Raw genomic sequence first — 23,416 nt, 5'->3', positions numbered from 1 at the left:
ACTCCGGACCTCAGGTGATCTGCCCGCCTCAGCCTCCCAAAGTGTTGGAATTACAGGCGTGAGCCACCGTGCCCAGCCTGATCTGTTCTTTAAATGGTGATTCTGATTCAATTTTCCATTGAGGGAATTTCTGTATATTTTTGATAGCACAATCAAAAGCAAAATGTTCCATTCCTTTGATTTAGTCAAACTTCCTCCCTTGAGGCCAGTTTTCCCTAGTGCAAAGGGCTTTTACCTGTGACAAAAGCTCGTTGATATGAATCAGAAAATTTTTCAGCACTGAGATTACTCTCTTAATGTGTCCCAAACTGCCAATAGTATTTTTATTGTCCCATGTATATGAAACAGTCTTGTTTTTAATGTTCATTAAAATGATTCAGTTTCTTAAAATCACACCTTTACTCAGTTTCTGGTCTAGTGTTAATTACTGGTGACATTTCTCTCTTTTCAGTTCCTCCCAAGTTTGTAGTTCAGCCACGGGACCAGGATGGCATTTATGGCAAAGCTGTCATCCTCAATTGTTCTGCTGAGGGTTACCCTGTACCTACCATCGTGTGGAAATTCTCTAAAGGTATGGAGTTACTTGATCTGCTTGTTACCTGTCAAGCATTTGCTATGTTCTAAAGGATTAGATAGATGAACATTTCTAGATTTCCAGAGAAGTTTCTAGCGAATAGATATGTATCTGTTTCCACCAAGCCTATCACTCTCTCATAGACATTCCTAGTTGTCCACCTAGGTGTTTTTATTCAGACCCACAATGTGTCTGTGCTATATAACATGCCCTTGGAAAGGCCACAAAGGGATGGAAGGTTTTCCCGTAGATTGTTTCAGCACTTAGGAAGTCCTACCTTGCCCACCCATATTACATAACCATGGTCTGCTTAGAGATCACTGCATGCTTGTCCGTGAAGACATGTGAGTTTAAATTGTCAGAACTACTCACAGCTGGGAAATTATTTCCCCAGTATTTAGATAGATAAGTGGGTTTAGAAAATTACAGATGATATCGTTGATAGTTTTATTCCCCTGATTACCTTAGAATATACACATTACACATCATCTCCTTGGCATGCTCTTTTTAAGAACAAACACACCCAGTGTCCCATCGTGATTGTCTCATGTTCCCCGCTCGCACCCCTAATCATGTTCCCTCTTCTAATGCAGAGCAGTAGCTCCTGGGTTTTAGGTGACATTGTAGACATTACACGAGTAGAAATGTATGACATGGAAACGAAGCGTGGAATCATGTTAGACTTTGGAAAAACAGTTTCTGTTCATTAGGGTAGCTTCTTCAGAATGCTTCGTTAACGGTACTTGCAAACATATTGGAAGTTCTCTTTTTTTTCTCATTTAGACACTTGAATTCAGCACTATGTTAATACAAAATAGTTGAGGGCCAAATACGTACTGGTGAGATCAAATAATCAATCAGTCATAACCTTTTTTTCCCCAGTAACCTAAGACCTAGTATCTAGATTTAATTATTGTGAGGTATTTGTTTTTGTGTTGACTTAATCATCGTTTATACTCTAGATGTTTCTTTTTAAAATAGAATGTTGCATTTTCTCATTACGGAAACAACAATGACCAAAGGAAAAACAAATGGTACACTGGTTGCAACCCTCTTGCCGACTCTCTTTTGAGAAGAAAGGTAAAGAAGTGGGGAAGAGGGTGCTAGACACTGTCTGGGAGAAGAACTAAATTTTTAAAAGTCCCTGAGGCACCTTCCCTGTCACACACCACATCCACTGTCCATGTGCAAAGGACTTCTTCAAAAATAAAAGCCTATTATTGGGAGTCTCTGCTCCCATGACTTTTTATTTCCTGCCATATTTGAAGCTCTATTGTGCATTATTACGTGGAAACAGATAAATATCATAAATTTAATTTAGTTTCTATCGAGGTGCGTATTTGATATTACGAACATTTTCCATGACATTTGCCTTCTTCGACATTATTTTTAATGCTTGTCAGTATGCAGGTGTTCTCTCTCTTCCTGAGGGTGTTTACAGTTCTCACTCTCATAAACGCTGTAGCAAATGAACAGTCCTGTATGTGAATTCAATGTGCATACGTGTGAGTGAGGTGAAGTGGCACCAGCCGTATAGAAGGCTCTTACTCAGTACTGCCCAAGGGCACTTAGGCCACCAACAGTATGGGTGGGTGTATGTGGCCCAGCATCCTCACCAACTAGATAACATTTTTTTTTAAATAGTCTTTACAACCTGATGGTTGAAAATGCCCTCTCATTTTAATTTGCATACTTAGATGGTTAACGTTGTTTAAAATGTTTTATCTTATGTTAACAGACCACTTCTACTTCTCCTTTGGGAAATTTCTTATTCAGGTTACTTGCACACTTATCTCTATGTCTTATTTATTTGGAAGTATTTCTACATAGATTAAATAATGCTTTGTCTGGCTTGGATGTTACTGACGTTTTATCCCTTCTTACCACTAACTTAAAAATTAAGTTGTAGTAGTAGCTTTTTTGTCTTTAAATTTCATATGCAATATCAAGTCATCAAAGAAAAAAAACTAGAAATTGCAATTTTTTAAAAAGTTAAATTCCCCCCCAAATAACATCACTCAAAGATAACCAAAGATAACTGCTGCAAACATGTTTTGTCTCTAGCCTGTCAGTCCTGTTCCCAAGCAATTGTATACCCATAGATGCACATTATACATCTTTAAAATTTTTGATCATATGATTGTTGCTGGCTTATAATCGTCTTTCTTCAGTTAACAATATGCTGTGTATGTCTTGCCATAACAACAAATACGGTGCTTAATATGACTTTTTTTTTCTAGAGATGGAGTCTTGCTCTGTCACCCAGGCTGGAGTGCAGTGGTGCAATCTCAGCTCACTGCAGCCTCCGCCCCCTGGGTTCAAGCAATTATCCTGCCTCAGCCTCCCAAGCAGCTGGGATTACAGGTGCGTGCCACCACGCCCAGCTAATTTTTTGTATTTTGAGTGGAGATGAGGTTTCACCACATTGGCCAGGCTGGTCTTGAACTCCATAACTTTTTAATGTCTGTGTAATATTTATTTTAATACATCAATAATTACATTTATCTCATTAGTTAAGATTGAGTTCAGCCACTTAAATTCACAAGAGTTTATTTTTCTCGTAAGAGGACTCTGGATGTAGACAGATCAGGACTAGTTGGCTCGGCTAAGTATCAGACACCCAAACTCCTTATGTGTTAGGAAGATTTCTGCCTCTCCCAGCAGCATTCTTCATCCTCAAATGATGGCCACCAAGCTATAGTGTCAACTTCCTTTCACATTTCCCTAGATAAGGAAGAGCAAAGGGAAATGGCTGTCCCTCCCACATGAGTCACCTCCCTTTAAGGTCCTTTCCAGAAGTGCATCACGGATCAATTTTACCAGCATCTCCCTGGATCACTGGCCGGGTGACTCCTGGCTGTGAAGCATCTGTAAGCCATCATGGACATAATGTGTGTTATTTTCTTAAGTCAGAGGGGGTGTTGGATACTTGACAACTAGATATCTCCAACACGATTGTTGAATGTCATATTTTTGGTTTTTGCCAGTTTTTCTCTTAGAAAAATATCGTAATGACTTCTATTACATTTATCTTTGTATATGTGTTCATTTATCCCTGGGAATAAATTTCTATAAGTCGAGTTGCTGACTCAAGGAGTAAATAATTTTTATAACTTTCAATATGTATTGACAGTTTGCCAGCATTTTATTCATTTACATATCTCACCTCAGTTTGCAGTAGTTTCTGTCTCTTATAACCAAAATAATACTGGATATTAGGCTTTTTTTTTTTTGACATTTTCCAATCTGATAGAGAAACATTGTATATTGTTATTTTAATTATTCAAACAAGAAATCTATTTCTTAAGAACAATTTAGCCTTGCTTATGGAACATGTTTTCTTTCATTGCAATGATCGCTAAGAGCTGAAGTGCATCTCCCTTATAAATGACAAAACTGTATAAACAAAACGAATTCAGCTTGTTTCCTTGAGAGATGCAACAATTTAATTCAGGGGAGGCAGAATTCCAGGCAAATCACTGCAGTTTAAAGGTAGCTATTGTAGAAATGAAACAATCTTTGCTTTAAAAAAGCAAAACAAAAAAGCAAAAAAAACCATAGTGTCATTACATGTTTGACCTTGGGTCTAGATACACAAAGTCTAAGACATTCAGTTCTCTTTTTTGATTTATTTATTTTCATGAACAAATGAGGCCTCTTGTTTAAAAGAGATTTTTTTTTTAAAAATCAGGGCTTCATTCTGAGGGGGGGTCTCACCTGTACTCCCAGAAGTCCACAGCTTAATGCCATTCTCTTGCATGCATGTCTTTTATACTGGAGGGAAAATAGTTTCAGTGGTTGTCCTGAGGACCAGGGCCATCTCCTTGTTACCTGCTGAGAAGCAAAGAGGGACTGCAAATACAAGAGAATAGATAATGCATCAGCCTGGGGCCTGGCCTGGGCCTCCTTTGCTCTCTCTGGCTGCCCATAGAATCTCTGACCTCCAGGGAATCTTGGTCTGGGAATGTCCAAGGACAAGAGTCAGAGCATGGCTGGGGGTGATGCTGGAGGACAATGGGGAGTAGTTTACATTTAAAATAGCATTGTCAGCATACCCCAGGAGTAGGGAGTCTGAGGAAAGACTTGAAAGACAGATGAGTCCTGTGCTCCTGTCCTCAGAGAGAGAGCAGTTGGGGCCAGCTAGTTCCCAAGTTGGGGGTGGGGGGTGAGGCGGGGAGGGTGATGCCTGGAACGATCCAGAAACACCAAGGAGGTCATTGCAGCTGTGGCAGAGTTAGTGAAAGGGAGTTCTGGGAGAGGAGACTCCTGCACTGGGTCCCCATCAGTCATTGCAAGGACCTGGCTCTGCCCAAGTCGGGAGTGGGTATGGTGAGCATGAGGGTTGCGATGGTGATATACTCTCTTCAGCTGCTGCTGTGCTGAAGCCAGAAGCTGGGAGGCTAGCTGGGTAATCAGGGAGAAATGGTGTGATCTGCTTCATGCTTTAAAAGGATCACACTGGCATGCTGTTTGGAAAGCAGACTGTGTGGAGGACAGGAATTTCAGCTGGAGAGCTGTTCCAAGGCCTTGGCTGGGATGTGGCCGGGACCAGGGTGATGACAGTGGAGGAGGGACAAATAGTTGGATTCTGAATGTCTTTGAGTGGCGGATTTACTATGGGTATGACAGAAAAGGGGAATGCCAGGCAATCAGGAGAGTGGAAGTGCCTGTGACAGACAGGACAACTCCAGGAGGGCAGCTCTGGGGCTGGGATAAGATCAGCGTTTTGGGCTCCTCTCTTTGCAGACACAGCTGTCAATTTCCAGTATAAGCAATGATAAATTTTCGGCCGGGCGCGGTGGCTCAAGCCTGTAATCCCAGCACTTTGGGAGGCCGAGACGGGCGGATCACGAGGTCAGGAGATCAAGACCATCCTGGCTAACACTGTGAAACCCTGTCTCTACTAAAAAAATACAAAAAATTAGCCGGGCGAGATGGCGGGCGCCTGTAGTCCCAGCTACTCGGGAGGCTGAGGCGAGAGAATGGCGTAAACCCGGGAGGCGGAGCTTGCAGTGAGCTGAGATCCGGCCACTGCACTCCAGCCTGGGCGACAGAGCGAGACTCTGTCTCAAAAAAAAAAAAAAAAAAAAAAGCAATGATAAATTTTCTAAATATCCTAGATTTCACTGAATATTTTCTACATTGTCAGGGCTTAGACCCTCTATGTTGTATTCTGCAGCCATATGCCCAACCTTTGCAATTGCCAGTTCTATGTTAGATTGATTTTCTGCTCAGTATGAGTTATTTGGCTATAGTGAAGAATATTCCAACCTCTTTCTGGTTTGCAATGGTTTGTTCCTTGCCTTTTTACACCCAAAGGACAGAGTATCTGGTAGGATATTGGTAGCTCACACTATCTCCTTGGAGGGACCACAGACTGCCTGATTTCCCTGTAGAAGGAACTTAATCTTTTTGATTCTGTGCACCAAAGAGCTGACTTTGAAGTCTGGTAAATAATAATAATAATTATTATTATTATTATTATTATTATTATTATTTTGTGATGGAGTCTCGCTCTGTCGCCCAGACTGGAGTGCAGTGGCACGATCTTGGCTCATTACAACCTCCACCTCCGGGTTCAAGTGATTCTTCTGCCTCAGCCTACCTAGCAGCAGGGACTACAGCCATGCACCACCACGCCCAGCTAATTTTTGTATTTTTACTAGAGACAGGGTTTCACCATATTGGCCAGGCTGGTCTCGAACTCCTGACCTCATGATTCACCCGCGTTGGCCTCCCAAAGTGCTGGGATTACATGCGTGAGCCACTGCACCTGCCCCAAAGTCTGGTAAATTTTTAGCCTATATTTTGGTGTTTTCCATTTGGAGTGAATTTTCCCATAGATGTGGTGCATCTATTTAATATGGAGATTCAGGTTATTTTTAAAAATATTTTTCCCATGAATTGTATATCTAAGTATTTGTTCTCTTCCCTGCTTTCATTTTCTTCTTCAGGGTCTCTGATTGTGGTTCCATAGGATTGCCACCTATTCTCTGTAGCTGTCATTTTCTCTCTGCTTTTTTAACTCATTGATTTCCATTTTAATTTTCTATATTTAATGTTCTATATTTAATTTAATGTTCTATATTTTTTCCATTTCTATTCTCCATGTCTTTTCCCCGGCAAGGTCTGTTCTTCTTTGTGACCGCTCTGGTTCTGCCTTCACTGCTGTGAGTTGATATTTTTTCTCCTTTCTCTCCATCTCTGCCAGCTCACAGTTTACCCTTCTTCAGCCATGGCTTAATAGACAAGTGACTGTTTTATTCACAGTCTTCATCTAAGTCATGACACCTGGTTTCTTGTTCTGTTTCTTTCTTCTATTTTGCTTATTGTTATCTTTGCTAGATCTAGGCTTCCTTTTGAATACAGTAGCCCCAAGACCCCCAAGGGATGACTGAACCATGGGGAGCACCAAACCCTACATATACTATGTGTTTTCCTACACATGCATACCCCTGATAAAGTTTAATTTATAAATCAGGCACAGTAAGAGATTAACAAAAATCATGAATACTAGAATAACATTATTATTACAATGTCCTGTAATAAAAGCTATGTGAATGTGCTCGCTCGCTCTCTCTCAAAGTATCTTATGAGGCTATACTCACCTATTTTCAGACTGTAGTTGACCTCAGGTAGCTTAAACCATGGAAAGTGAAAACGTGGATGAGGGGAAACCACTGTACTTACGTTTGAAGAAAATCCAAGTCCCCAGAAAAAGATTGTTTTTGGCAAATGCCTGATTCCTCAGCTCACCCTGCTTCTAAGATTCTAAGCCACATCAGGCCTGGGGAGGCGCCCACCCACACCCGGCCTGTGCACACTGTTTTCACTGATGGAGGCTTTGCCCTCGCCTGTGACCCACTCTGCTGGGGCTTGCTGAAGTTGACAGTGGTGGCCCTGGTTCCGTCGTCCTCCTGCATGCTCTTCTGCTCAGTTACCCTGTTGGTTGCCCATTTACCCATTCTGTAGTTGGAAGTTTAGCTATTTTCTAATTTCATAGGAAATAGAGGTTGTATTTTTCTAGGCTTTGCTCTCCCATTTGCTTTCATGTTGTTTCCAGGAAGAGAAGAAGAAATGCTGGTTTATGCCTCTGTCTTCAAATATGAAATTCTACTGTTTATATACAAAGATTCATTGAATTTCGACTTGTAGTAAAATAAGTAAAGTAGGAATCTAGGAGGAGTAGAAATCATCAGTTAGGAGACTGGGCTGTAAGTTCAAACCCCAGCCACAACACAACACTGTCTGGTCGCGTGACTGCATGTAAATTACCTACCCCATATGGACCACAGCATCCTTACATCTGAAACAGATACAGTAAGGGGATAAATGTGATGATTTAGTAAGATGACTCATAGAAAGCATTTATTATGGCTTCTGGCACATAGCCATTAGTCAATACGTATTAGCTATTATTAATATCATTATTGTCATTATCATGAACTTACGTGGTTAGACATTTGTCCAAAAACCATTTGTTGAGGAGCCCAGATTTTTTCATTTGTGATGCTTTATTGTCTATGGGGAAAATGTGAACACTGGAGTCTGTGTTGCAGCCTTTTCTCTGTTACACTGAACTGCCTGTTCAGCACCACACGTATTAGAAGTTTATCTCTTTCTATTTTAATATCTGTTTTGACACTACTCCCCTTGTGACTTTTATTTTTCAAAAATGTCCTTGCTTTTTCTGCATGGATTTTTGTTTGCTTGTTCCTTCTAGATGAATATTAAGATAACTTTGTCAAGTTTCAAAAAACATCTGGAAAATTTGGAGGACCATAAGTTTAAGGCTTAACATGAAGAATGTTGATGGCATTAGAATATTGAGTCTTCCCAGCCAATACCATGGATAGTCCTTTCATGTATCCAAGTTTTTCTTTTATGAACATTAATAATTTTATTGCATTCTTTCCATTTGTCAGTGGTAGTGAATTTTTTATAAGCTACGGCATCTGGTTTTCTTTGGTCCTCCTTGGTTTTCTGGGTGGAAAGGGGTCAAGGGCTGTCTACAGCCAGTCTTTGTTGAGCTTGTCCTTATGTAGCTGTCCACAACTCTTTCTTTTTTTTTTTTTTTTTTTTTTTTTTTTTTGAGACGGAGTCTAGCTCTATCGCCCAGGCTGGAGTGCAGTGGCCGGATCTCCGCTCACTGCAAGCTCCGCCTCCGGGGTTCACGCCATTCTCCTGCCTCAGCCTCCCAGGTAGCTGGGACTACAGGCGCCGCCACCTCGCCCGGCTAGTTTTTTGTAGTTTTTAGTAGAGACGGGGTTTCACCGTGTTAGCCAGGATGGTCTCGATCTCCTGACCTCGCGATCCGCCCGTCTCGGCCTCCCAAAGTGCTGGGATGACAGGCTTGAGCCACCGCGCCCGGCCCACAACTCTTTCTTCTCCCAGCAAGGGTGATGCTGTTCTTAATGTAGAGGAGTTTCTATTTCCCCACTCCGTAGCTCATACAAAGGGCTGCAATGGGGGTGTGACCCTGTTTCTTCCTGTCTCTCTCAAGATTGGCTTCTCCCCCTGCTCCTTTTCCTGTGTCCTTTTCTGCTCACTGGAGTTTCTCCAACTCCATATTTCCCTGGAGGCTCCAGAGAATCCACCACTAGTTGGTGCACACACAATTTTCCTTTTGCTACTGCTTCTCCTACTGTCACCAGACAAGCTGCTGGAGGCTGTCACTTCTGCACTCACTAAGCACAGTCCCCCAGAGGGTCCGGCTATCCCTTACCGCTAAGGCCCTAAAAGCACCCTCTTCTGCTCCATGTCAACCCACCTGCAGAAATCTCCCCCTGTGGTTACAGACTCATCAAAGGGGGCAAAAGGAACTTGATTATTTTGTTGAGAGATTCATAGCAATAAAACTAGGCACTCCAGACAGTTAACTAAATGTTTCCATGCAAGATGGCGGGGAAAACACATGCTGTGCTCAATACTGGCCAAATTGCTCAAGTGACCCTCTCTGGAGTCCCCTCCTACTTCAGAGGGGTGCCCTGGAATGGCTCACCTTGATCCTGCCCACAACTTCCCTCCCAAGGTCCCGGGGACATCCCTGGGACCTTCTGTCCCCCTCAAGACCTATGTCTCAGAAGACCATGAGAAATATGAGGGAAAGGACAAGCCCAAGTCCCTCAAGCAGGTTAATTCTAGAGCAAGTTTTCTGTCACCACCAGTTTCAGACCTCCTTGGTGAGATTAACAAGGCAATCTCTTCTTCAGCAGTCAAGAGAGGGCTCACACTGCCGATCACCCTGCAGATCACACTGAGGATGACACTGCAGATCATGCTGCAGATCACACTGAGGATGACACGGCAGATCACACTGCAGGTCACATCATGGATCACACTGCAGATGACACTGCGGATCACACTGGATCAGACTGCAGATCACACTGTGGATGACACTGCAGATCATACTGCAGACCAGACTGCAGATCTCACTGCAGATACCTTCAGGTCACACTGTGGATCACACTGCAGGTCACACTGAGGATGACACTGTAGATTACCTGTGAATCACGCTGTGGATCATGCTGCAGATCAGACTGCAGATCTCACTGCAGATACCTTCAGATCACACTGCGGATCACACTGCAGATCAACTGTGGATCACCTTCAGATCACACTGCAGATCACCTGTGGATCACACTGCAGATCACACTGCAGATTACCTGCTGATCACACTGCGGATCACACTGAGGATCACACTGCAGATTACCTGCTGATCACACTGCAGATCACGCGGCAGATCACACTGTGGATTACACCTGAGGATCACACTACAGATTACACTGTAGATTACACTGAGGATCACCTGCGGATCACACTGCAGATTACACTGAGGATCACACTACAGATGACACTGTAGATTACACTGAGGATCACCTGCAGATCACACTGTGGATCACACTGGATTACTCTGCAGATCACACTGCAGATGACACTGTGGAACACACTGGAGATCACACATTCCAAAGATAAGTCTGGAAAGGAGAAAATTACCAAGAGACAGAAATTTTCTTAAATAAAATTCTCTTTTGTTTTTCCTCTGGGAGAGCAGGGGATTTATATTAAAATAGCTCACTGGGGGGTATGTTCATAGAGCCCAGTTGGGATGCTACTGGGTTCTTAGGTCCTCCAAGGCTCCTCCCCAAGTTCTGGTCCCTTTGCCCTGCTCTGTATGCCCTTGCATGTTTCACTGTGCCCCACCCTTGTGCCTGAGTGCCCCTGGGTCCAGTGTCCAAGGTGCTTCATCTCATACTTTTTTTGCCCTTGCTGCCACTCACTCTGACCTTGAATGCCAGTTCCACAGGCTTTGCTCAGACAAATGTCTCTTTTACATTCCTGTTCTGGGAAATGGGGTCTCTGCATTGTCTCTGACCCTTGTCTTGTGCATCTCCTTGGGACCAGTCCCTATAATCCTGACCCTATGTTAATCCTCTTAGTGTGGATCAGCAGAATAAAACTTCTGACCACAAGCCTGACCTGGTGGAGGCTGCTGCCCTCCCACTATCCCACCCATGCCTGTGCATCTGCAGACCATTCAGTGCTCTCACCATGCCCACTCCTAGACTCACCATTTGTCCTGCTCTGTGCTGTTTAGAGCACCCCAAGCCTCCACATCCATGGTTTTGACCTCTTCCATGTCCTTGGTTTCCTGGAACAGCAGTGACTGCCTGTTCACACCGGTGCATTCCTCTGATCCAGGCTATCAGGTCCCGGCTCTCACCTAGTGCCGCCTATTTCCAATTATGTGGTAAGATGCATATATTCAATTAATATGGGGAAATAATTCAAATAATCCAAAAAGGAGAAGAAGGCAATATCTTTCTATGGCACACATGGTAAAAATAAAGCCAAGTTCAAAGTCCAGTGTGGATCTCTCATGCACAACAAAAGGAGCTCTGCTTGTGTGTTCCCCAAGAAGAGACAAGTGGCCTCACAAAGAAATAATGAGTTTTAAAAATGGGTTGTGAGCTGAACAGAGAAGGTGAGTGTTCCACATATTGTTTTATTTTCTTCCTTTGATGGTAGGGAAACACTTAGCAGAGCAGAAAACCTCTGCCTTCCTCTGTGCTACCCTACTCAGCATCTCAGTGGCGCTGGGAGCTGCTGCAGGACCTCTGCAGGGTCCTCACCTAAGGAAGTGTAATTCCCCTAAGTCTTGGTGGAGCCACCAGGACTGTCAACCCCAAGACCCATCTTGCCCTTCCTTTATGTTTTCAGCACTCCTCCATCTTTCTTCCTTATTTATATCCCAGGAAACTTTCTAGAAGCCTTCTTCTGGGTATAGGCAGCCACAATGAGGACAAATGCTCGGGGAGCTCTTGTTCCAGGAAAGTGGTGGCTGGAGACCTTGAATGGTAGACACAGCTGCAGAGCTCCTCCCAGGAGCAAGGCAAAGCCCTGGTGGCATCTGCATAATTGAGCTACCTCAACCACCTCCAATATTACATGACCCCTTGACGAATGCTGAATCCTGTTCAGTTCACGGCTCAGTTTTCTGATAAGTGAATGAAGGGCCAATGTTTCATCTGGCTGATAAAAAAGGATTTTTGCATATTAGTTACATAATTCCTTATTAGTTACAGAATTAGACATTGAAGTGCTAGTGGACTAGCAAGTGGTAACAAATCCTGATTACGCACTAATCTACACCATGACCTTTCCATTGTTTTCAGCGGATAGCCTCAACATAGAAATGAAGGCATTAAGGAAAGATAACTGAATCACACAGTGGACACAATTATGTGCACATTTATAAAAGAAGTAACCTGGATGGTGTCTCAGTTAGGGTGTGGTGTGTTATCAAGAAGGGATTTAATAACGGGAATTAGAGGCATGCAAAATCTTTTGAATCATTGGGCAAACTGGCCCCTTAAGCACTTGAGCAGTGTAGGAACTATGAGATGCTCCTCCCATCACTGCTAACAGCTACCTCTAGTGCTCAAGCTGTGATTTGTAGAAGTTATCCCACAGGCAGCCATAAACCTAATGTTTGGGGTTGACCCATGTATCAATTTGCTGCTTCTAAAACAAAATAATGGCTTTTCCACCCTTGCACCTTCCAAATTGTTTTTAAGTGCCTCTCACTGGTAAAATGTAAACCAGAATCTAGTAACAAAGGAGCTGGGGAATGTAGTCTTCAGGCTTTCAAACCCTGCAATTTAGGGTAGAGTTTAGAGGGAAAGTGGTAGTTCTAAAGATCAGCACACACCATCTGACACAAACTTTCAGTGACATAAATATTACCTGCACAGTTGTGGAAGCTTCATTCTCAAGGATTGGAAACATCTCTCCATCCTGGAAACAAGCCAGTAGTGTCTCAGGACTGTGCCTCTGTTCACTTCTGGATTCTTCTTTGTAACAGAACTCTTCAGCACTCCTCCACTGCATAAGCATTGTATTTCAGCTGCTAAACCTTATTTAGGCGCAGCTGCTGTTGCTAGTCTTGCTTTTTCTCTTCTCTTTCCATTGCGACCTCTATCTGTTTACCCAGTGACTTCCTGCAATCCCCCAACTCTTCTCAGAGAAGGAAGCCCCCCTTCCGAAAGAAGAAAAACAAATTCATTCTTGAGGAAAACACCACTCTCTCCATCAGGATGAAAGGGATTTTGTTTGACTCCTTGGTGAGAAGAAAGAACAGCTTGCAGCCTGACCATTGGTGTGCAAACCATAGAGCCTAAAGAGACCTCCTTTAGGTCCTGCGACTGAAGAGTCCTAAGGGGACCTCTCTGGATGAGCTGATTGACCAGGCTCTCACGGTCCTTTTATGCAGGCGTTTATACCCACATTCTTACAATCTTGTTTTGCTTTATGTGCACAACAATCCTACATCATATGTAAAGGGATTATTCTCCTCATTCATATATGACGAAATTAAGGATGCAGAGAAAAGCCACTTGCTTTAAGGCCCTGGTAGTTTTAGAGAGCATGAGAACCCAACCCTTTTGGCTTTTAGCCAAGTGCCCTCTCTACAGACCAGCAAAGACTTAACAGTGAAATAAAATTAAAAAAAAAAAAAAGAAACAATTTTCTTATTTGCTGCTACCTTCAAATTGGGCTCATTTGGTGACAATCAGCCAATCTTTTTCCACTGTCCCCATAGCATCAGTCCCTGGGAACACAGCTAGGCATACCTTTGCAATTAAATAAGAAAGGTGACCCACTGTTAATGTAACTAGCAATTCAGCGTGTGCCTTACATATTGCTTTAGCATTTTATTTTCATGTAACGGAGCATTGAAATTGTCCCCACTTGACCCCTGCTAGCCACAGAAAATTGACAGTGTTTTAATTAATGACTGCTGGTTGCTGCATTGTATCTTCTAGCTAATTACCTAAAGTGCTTACCTTGTGCTAAGAAAATTACAGGATTTTACATACTGATGCAGTGAGTTAAATTTTACTCTTTAGAATAAAGATGAATCTGAAGTAGATGACTGATAGGTTATTCTGTCAAACCCTGGCAAAGTCCACTTCCCTCAAATTAAACAAACGCTAACCCTTGAACTGTAGTCCTCATAGTAGATGAATTGGTTGGCAGTGTGTTCACTATTATTCCGTTTAGTAACCACAATTAAATCTTTAGATGCAATAACCCTTCAACTTAGGTTCATTTTTCTGATGAAGAAAAGATTTAACGTTTTCTTAAATGCATTTGAGACTTTATTTCTGCCTTCTTTAGGACCTTTCAGTAATACAGAGGCTTACCTCAGTCTAGCTAAGAATTAACAGATCATCCTTTTCTGCTATTTAATTGAGACAACTTAGCATTGTAGTTAATTTTATGTTGTGATTCTTTAATATAAATGTTTCAACTATTACAAGCATTTTTCAGGTGAAAATGATTTAAGAAAAGAAAAAAATGTGTTGTTGACATAGATATTCATGTAAAATTTTCAAACCATACCAGCATTTTGTTTGATTTTCAATTTCTTAAATATAGTTTTATATAATTTGAAATTTTTAGATTACCTATCTTATGGTTATATTTTTTCAATCCTATATTTGGTTGAGTTTTCAGGTTGTGTGTATTGGACTGCATCTACTCTCAATTTACAGTCAACTTTGAGAAAGACATCAATAGCCTTTACTGATTTTCAAAGTGTGTTACAAATTTAAGCACTTAAATAGAAGTTGAAGGCTTTTTCCTTAATTTTAACTTCCAATAAATCTATTATCCTTACACTAATGAACACAATATCTACAAGAAGTAATTTGATAATTTATAAAAACCAAATTATTTTAAAATCCAGTGTAATTTTATAGGAGAAAAAAGCATATGATTATCTCAATATATGATTAAAAGGTAGCTAATAATATTCAACATCCTATTGTGATTAAAGCAACAAGAACAAAAAAAGAGTTTTCTAAAATAATTACATAGAAACACTTCCTTACAACCTAACGTGCTTTGGAAAATGAAGAAAAAGACAAAAGCTCAGTAGAAAAATGGGTAAGGGATACAAATAGGCTGTTTACCAAAGAACAAATATAGATGACCAATACATTAATGATGCTCAAAATTATCTATAAAGAAAAACAAACAAAAAAATACAAAAATCTGCCAAAATGTGCAAATTGAAATAGTGATGTATAGTTTTGATGAAGATTTAAAAGATTAATAGCATACATGTTTGAGGAAAAAATTAACCCTCAGCGCTGAATGAGATAACAGTACGGTTTTAAGGCAGTTTATTGTAAATACGGCAATATATTTTAAGATTTGAAGATGCATCACGTTTGGTCCAAAATTCTTCTCCCTGAGTTAGGCATACAGATTGTCTACCACTATATATTTCTCTCTACTGATGGACTGATTGATGAGTGGCGACATTCACTGCAACATGGTCCCTATTCTTGCGGAATGGGAAAGACAGCCATATAATCTTAAAATTATTAAATAATTAAAAACGGAATGTTAAAAAGCACAAAGTTGTTTGCTTACTATGAGCTTTACCAATACATAGTTCAGGAACTTTAGTCCTTCTACCATCCTATGATGAAGCTTCTATTATTATTTCCATTTTACAAGTTAAGAAGCTGAAATGTTATGTAACTTACCTAATTTTACACATATGTTAGGAATCTATGGCTGTGTAACAAATTATCCCAATGTAGTGGCTTAAGATGATATACATTTAATAGCTTCCCATTTCTGTAGGTCTGGAATGCATGTGTGGCTTCGCTGAGACCTCTGGTTCATGGTCTTCCCAACAATGAAGCCAAGGGATTGGCTGGGATGCAGTCATTTCAGAGCTTAGCTGTGGGAGGATCTTGTCCCAAGCCCACTCCTGTGATGGTTGATATGCTTTAGTTTCTCGACCACCCCCAGTTCCTTCCCATGGGAGCCTCTCCACAGAGCAGCTCACAACATGGCAGCTGGAATTCCCCAGTGTTAGGACTGAAGGGGAGGGAGAAAGGAAGGAGAAAAAGATCTTTCCATTGATCTTTTTAGCCATAGATCCTCACCCAGTATCTGTCACAGTACAGGTGCTCAGTAATTAATAAAATCAATTTTCATAAAAACAAAGGATACATTATTTTATGTTGAGAAAATATTAGAAAGTCCATAATCCCTCCGAAGGCATTTACTTTTTTACTGTTTGAATTTTTGACAAAAAAATTCAGATTCCCTAATCCAAAATTCTCATGCTTTAAATCCCAATAAGTAAACTAGTAAATAGCTTTCATTAATTATTTTTGAAAATCAACCAGTCATATACTGATGTATTTATTTTTTCTCAAGCATTTGAGGCCAAGCACAATGGCTCATGCCTGTTATCCCAACACTTTGGGAGGCTAAAGTGGAAGGATCAGTTGTGGCCAAGAGTTTCAGACAGTCTAAGCAACATAGCAAGACCCCATCTTTACAAAAAAATTTTAAAAGCTTAGCAGGGTGTGGTGATGTCTGCCTATATTGTAGTCCCAGCTACTTGGGAGGCTGAGGTGGGAGGATTGCTTGAACCCAGGAGTTTGAGACCACAGTGAGCTATGATGCTATCACTGCCCTCCAACCTGGACAATAGAGCAAGGCCCTGTCCCAAAAAAAAAAAAAAGGCACCAAAATCTTCTGTGAACTTTCATATGAATTAAGTTTTTTTGTTTTTTTGTTTTTAATTATTATACTTTAAGTTCTGGGATACATGTGCAGAACATGCAGTTTTGTTACATGTGCCATGGTGGTTTGCTGCACCCATCAACCTGTCATGTAGGTTTTAAGCCCTGGATACATTAGGTATTTGTCCTAATGCTCTCCCTCCCTTTGCCCCACTCCCTCACAGACCCCAGTATGTGATGTTCCCTTCCCTGTGTCCATGTGTTCTCATTGTTCAACTCCCACTTATGAGTGAGAACATGCAGTGTTTGGTTTTCTGTTCCTGTGTTAGTTTGCTGAGAACGATGGTTTCCAGCTTCATCCATATCCCTGCAAAGGACATGAACTCATTCTATTTTATGGCTGTATAGTATTCCATGGTATATATGTGCCACATTTTCCTTATCCAGTCTGTCATTGATGGGCATTTGGGTTGGTTCCAAGTCTTTGCTATTGTAAATAGTGCAGCAATAAACATACATGTGCATGTGTCTTTATAGTAAAATGATTTATAACCCTTCGGGTATATACCCAGTAATGGGATTGCTGGGTCAAATGGTATTCCTGGTTCTAGGTCCTTGAGGAATCGCCCCATTGTCTTCCACAATGGTCGAACTAATTTACACTCCCACTAACAGTGTGAAAGCGTTCCTATTTCTCCACATCCTTTCCAGCATCTATTGTTTCCTCACTTTTTAATGATCACCATTATAACCGGCATGAGACGTTATCTCATTCTAGTTTTGATTTGCATTTCTCTAATGACCAGTGATGATGAGCTTTTTTTCATATGTTTATTCGCCGTGTGAATGTCTCACATGAATTAAGTTTTAAATTATCTATATTATACAAGTTGCTGGTATAATTCTGAATTTTGTACATTCGGTAATTTATTTCCAAGGAGGGAGCAGATTTAGGGATAAAAACGGTTGTCCTTTTAGTCTCACTTTATAAAATATTCATTAGCTCGAGTGAGGAAAGCAACATATTGAAGAGATAATAACATACTGTTATGTTTTTAAAATGTTTTTGTCCCTGACTTTGAATTCCTTATGAAAAGAAGAATTTTAAAAACATATTCTACTTATAACCATTTTAGGAAAATTCGTATTTTATGTATGTAATAAAGAACTAATGCAAACATGTGAGTTTTGTTAGTAGATGCTCCACCTTCTAAATGTACAATTATCCTATATTTATATTTCTCTCAATTACCTTTAAATCAGATATCAGAAAACTGTGGGCCACAATTCAAATTCGGTCCACAACCTGTTTTTGCTTTTGTAAATAAGTGTTTTAGACTATCTTATCTCCTCATAATGATCACCAACATTTATCACTATATGCTAGGACAAAAATCAATTCTTCTCAGATTCAGTATTTTTGAAGACTCCTCCTTCTCTTCCTCCTCCCCTTCCTCCTTCTCCTCCCTTTCCTCCTCCTCCACTTGTTTTAGAGACAAAGTTTCACTGTCACCCAGGCTAGAGTACAGTGGAGCTCACTGTAACCTCAAACTCACCTCAGCCTCTCAGTGCATTGGGAGTAGCTGAGACTACAGGCATGACCTAACATGTCCAGCTAATTTTTTAAATTTTTTATAGAAATGAGGTCTCATCCCATGACCCTGGCTGGTCTCAAACTCCTGGTCTCAAGCCATGCCCCCACTCTGGTCTCCCAGAGTGCTGGGATTACAGGTGTGAGCTATCATGGCCTGCCAATAAGTTGTTATGAAGCACAATCATGCTATTTTGTTTCTGTATTTTCTATGGCTACTTTCATGATTCAGTGGCAGAGATGAGTACTTGTGATAGAGACTGTATGACCTGCTGAGTTTAAAATATTTACTCGCTGGCCTTCACAGAAAAAGATTACCAACCTCTTTCTGAAAATGTTAAGCAGTTTTATTCATGAACATGGTATAACTCTCTAATTATTTAGGTCTTATTTAGTTCTCAACGACTTTTACAATTTTCAGTGGGCTGGTCTTGCACATATTTTGTCAAATTTATTCTAAATATTTCATGTTTTTTACCAATATATTTTCTTTTTAATTTTTATTCCCAATTGGTTGTTACTATTATATGTAAATGAAATTGACATTAATTTTTGTATATCGATGTTGTGTTCCATGACTCTGCTAAACTCATAGCAACTTTTTTGTTTACACTTTTTGATTATGTAGAAAATAATGTTATCTGTCAGTAAAATTGATATTCTTATCAATCTACATTCATGTAATTTCATTTTTCTTTCTTTTTTTTTTTTTTTTTTTTTTTTTTTTTTTTGAGACGGAGTCTCACTCTGTCGCCCAGGCTGGAGTGCAGTGGCATGATCTTGGCTCACTGCATCCTCTGCCTCCCAGGTTCAAGCTCAAGCAGTTCTCTGCCCCAGCCTCTCGAGTAGCTGGGATTAGCAGGAGAGTCCCTTGAACCCAGGAGGTGGAGGTTGCAGTGAGCTAAGATTGTGCCACTGCACTCCAACCTGGGTGAGAGAGCAAGACTCTATCTCAAAAAAAAAAAAAAAAATTCAGGTTGTCGTATGTCCCCTCTAGCAGTTCCATTTTGATGGGAACCACCTGTTGCAGGAATTCTACTTGATCTCCTTATTCAGTGTGAAAGGTCCCCTTAGGAACATTATCAGTTTATCTCGTCTCTTCAGTGGGGCTAGAAGAGACCAGTTGCTGAGAAATCTAAACCAGAAACATGGGAAAGGAAGGCACAGCCACAGTCTCTGCCATTGTGAGCTCAAGTGAGACCAATATACAAGCTGTCATTAGGGTGTGGAGACAGCAGGAGAAAGTATCTTCCCTTCTCCTGTCTTCAGATGCAAATTCTGAAGTTTCCTATTTAAGGCCTGTGGAGATGGCTGACCTGTTCAGCTCCTGTGTAGGTTCTTGGGCCAGGGAGTTAGCAGCTTCTCTGTAGAACACATCCTTGGCCCAAATGTTGAGCTTCCTCCAGGAAGATCCTCACCCCAGAACTTTCCCCTCAAGTCCCCAGACACTCAGGCCAGAGAAGAAAAATGCCCTGGGAGAATCTTTCAGGGCCTGAGTCCCATTCTTCCATCCCACCCAACTCCTCCAGTCCAGAAGTAGGCAGCATGGTAGGTTCATCCAAATCACCATCTTCCCAGAACTCTTCTAGGACCTTCATAGTCTGCTTCATTATCGCTAAAATCCTTTTTTTTACATAGTTGTATATGAATCCTTCATATGAATCATATCACAGTCGTTATAACAGCATATCATATCCGTGCCATTTCCTCCTTGCATGGAAACCCTCTGAGGAGAGTGGCGTTTTAATTCTGTGCTGTCTTACTGCACTAATCTGATGTATTTATTTAAATAAAATTAAATGATATTAACAGTGTATTGTGTTTCTAGACCAGAATATAACCACCCTTAAAGAAAAACCCGCAATATTCCTATTCTCTTTGTAGCCTCAGACATGTGCAGTGAGCAAAGACTTCAAATGCCATGTCCCTGGAGCACTCCTTGTTTACATTCGTATTAAGTCCCTGCGAACACAAGGAATTTATTTAGCACCGTGAGAGTTGTCTGCTTCTGTGGTGGTTCTACTGTGATTTCTTTGAATAATTTATCAGCTACTTAACACTCATCAAATTTGGCTTTTTATGTAGAAACTATCTGTAAGTTCTGTTAGTTTTGTATCTCAGAGTCTGAAATACTGTCATTTCAAATAAATGCTTTTCTCTCTAAACAAGAATTTTAATACTGGAGGAAGGAAAGAAAAACCTGCTGTATCCCGTGACTGCCTTATGGGATCTGTGTGAAGTGTCTGGTGCTTCTCTTTATGAGTCTGGGCGTACTTGAACTCATTGTCTTCCCACACGTACTCACGTTTGCATCATTGCTTCTCTTTCTTTTTCTGTCTCAGGTGCTGGGGTTCCCCAGTTCCAGCCAATTGCCCTAAATGGCCGAATCCAAGTTCTCAGCAATGGGTCGTTGCTGATCAAGCATGTCGTGGAGGAAGACAGTGGCTACTACCTCTGCAAGGTCAGCAACGATGTGGGCGCAGACGTCAGCAAGTCCATGTACCTCACGGTTAAAAGTAAGAGAGAAGAAATGCTTCGTTTTACCTGGTTTAAATGCATAGGTCTCTGGGGGCTGCCATTTTCAATTGTCTCCATACATACCTGTTTAAAATCAACACAAAAGGAGACCCATTGGTGTGATATATCTGGGTTTCAAGTTTTGTTGTTCTGGAAACATGATTGAAGAAGATGGTAAACGTCCAGCCAGTTGTTGACAGCGTGCCCAGGGCCCCTTGTGTGTGGAGCATGAGCCGCATTCTTCTCTCCCTTTGGTTCTCACAGCCATTGGTATGGGCTCTGGGCAACCCAGCAGATGAGTAGGTCTTTGCCTTTAACACCCACATTGCTACCCTGTTGATTTTTCTGTGGAAAAATCCAATATATGGTCTCAGATGTGCTCTTTACAAAGCCTTTTGTCATGCATTTTGTTATTTGCAAGCTGGCTTGTCCATGGATTTCCTTTTAATGACCATTTTAAAATCAAGTGACTAGTAAACAACTACACAACAGAAATGTCTAGGACTAGGCTTAATGCTGGCGCTGCTGGCCCAGTATATACAAAAAGATGCTTTATAATAAAATTATTTTCATACATTGGTCATTGGCAACCAAGTAAAGGATATAAAGTGAACCAGTTTTACTGAGTCATGCTTACTAACAAATGATGGTGTATCTAGTTTACAGTGAATGGCTTATGCCCATTTATGTAATTTTCCATTGAATGAACTGTGATTTCTTCTTGATTACAAGGCTTTATTCAAACTCCCCTCTCACTTTTTTTTTTGTTTTTTTTTGAGGCAGAGGTTCACTCTTTTGCCCAGGCTGGAGTGCAGTGGTGCCATCAAAGCTCACTGCAGCCTCGAACTCTTGAACTCAAGGGATTCTCCTACCTCAGCTTTCTTAGTAGCTCAGACTACCAGTGTATGCCACTGAGTCCAACGGTTTTTGTTGTTGTTGTTGTTGTTTTTTAACATTTTTTGTAAAGATGAGGGTCTCACTTTGTTGCCCAGGTTGGTCTCAAACTCCTTGCCTCAAGTGATCCTCCCCTCTTGGCCTCCCAGAGCACTGGGATTACAGGCATGAGCCACCATGCCTGGCCCTCAGATTTCCTCTTTTTGTTTAACTTTATTTCTGCTATGGATAGTTTGGAAAAGTCTCTACCATATGATTTATTAGAAGGATGGGATTTAAAAGTGACATTCAGAGGTGTGTGTATTTGTGTGTGTATGATAGTGAAAGGCTAGCTAAACAGACAAGTATCCATCCTCACTCACTGAATTTATTTTAGTTAGTCCACTATTTCCGCCAGAACAGTAAAAACATCCGAGTGTTTATTTATTAAACTTTTATATTGTGAAATGGATTATAATTATGAAATGGGGTTGTTTTGGAATATATTTTGCACGTACTCAATACCTAGTTTTTGACTTTTAAATCATATGCTCTAGAGGAAATTATGTGCAAGAATTTGATAGCAAATTGTGGTATCATTTAAATCCAGAGCTGAAATGGTAATTTTTAAAAGTTATAAATTGATGAAATAATATGGAAACCTAAAATCGGAGGAGCAATGTTGACCAGAGTTGGTCCATCTTTCCCCAATGAAAGGGGTGTATTTTGCAGTTATTTTAATAGATTTTAAATGTATAAGATAATTTTCTAAACCATAAACACATATCTAGGACTTAATATATATAAAACCCTATGAAGGATACAAGTATAATCAACCATGGACCTTACCCTCATGAGTGACAGGCCTTGTGTTTTGGAAGGGGAGATAACCAGCAAGAAGATAGAAGCCACTGATTATAATACAGGCTGAAGAGTCACATGGATCATGTCTGTGACATTCAGAGGAGGATGGGGGAATTAAGGAAATGTCGGCTTGGGGGAATTAAAGAAAGCTTCATGGAAAATAGGCTTCAAGAATAGAAGATGCCCCCACATGTCCTCTCTCCAGATCTCTGTACTTAGTGGTAGTTGCACAGCATCAGGGAGAACTAAGGAGATGAGCTGGCCTCTGCCCTCTGGGAGCTTTTGCTCTCTGGGGATAATTGGGTGGGTATATGTCCAATTCCTGTCTGGCAGAATACACAGTTGGTAGAACAGAGCCCAGAACACCAGGGTGCACGGAAGAGGGTGTGATTTGCTTCTGTTTGTAGAATCAGTGACCATGTGCAATGAACTGAATGTCTGTGTCCCTTCAATGTCCATATGTTACCCCCAATGTGATGATATTAGAAGCTGAGGCCTTTGAGAAGTGATTGGGTCACAAAGGGGGAGCCCTCAGGGATGGAATTAGTGTCCTTATCCAAGGGACCCCAGAGAGCTCTCCTGTTCTCTGTTTCTACCATGCAAGGATACACAGGAAGGTGGCGACCTAGAGGAGGATGCTAGAACCTGCCCCTGCTGGCAGCCCCATCTCAGACTTCCGGCCTTAGAACTGTGAGGAATACATTTCCGTTGTTGGGAAGCCACCAACGTGTGGCACTTTGTTACAGCAGCCTCAGTTGACTAAGAAACTACGGAATGAAAAGCTGCAGCATCTGAATTCAGTCTTGAAGACACAAGGGGCTTCAAAAGGCAGGACTGTTCAGGCTAAAGAGGGTGTTCCAGGGAGAGGAGGCAGAGAAAGCAGATACAAGAAACTGAAAGATGCAAGGCAAGAGTGACTCTCTGTTCGAATGTTCTACGGTA

General features: G+C 41.1%; 1 protein-coding gene across 1 annotated transcript in view; it reads left to right on the top strand.

Moving 5' to 3' along the window:
* Nucleotides 1-23,416, top strand: part of DSCAM (DS cell adhesion molecule) — a 341,028-nt gene that overhangs the window by 51,944 nt on the left and 265,668 nt on the right. Inside the window, exons 6-7 of the mRNA XM_033232515.1 lie at nt 452-571; nt 20,563-20,736. Coding sequence (XP_033088406.1) covers nt 452-571; nt 20,563-20,736 — 294 coding nt within the window. The remainder of the gene's footprint in view (nt 1-451; nt 572-20,562; nt 20,737-23,416) is intronic.

This window comes from Trachypithecus francoisi, unplaced genomic scaffold, assembly GCF_009764315.1.
Source record: "Trachypithecus francoisi isolate TF-2019V2 unplaced genomic scaffold, Tfra_2.0 Lachesis_group14, whole genome shotgun sequence".
Classification (NCBI taxonomy): Eukaryota; Metazoa; Chordata; class Mammalia; order Primates; family Cercopithecidae; genus Trachypithecus; species Trachypithecus francoisi.
Note: the sequence above shows the minus strand (reverse complement) of the source record. Positions and strands in the feature narration are given on the sequence as shown.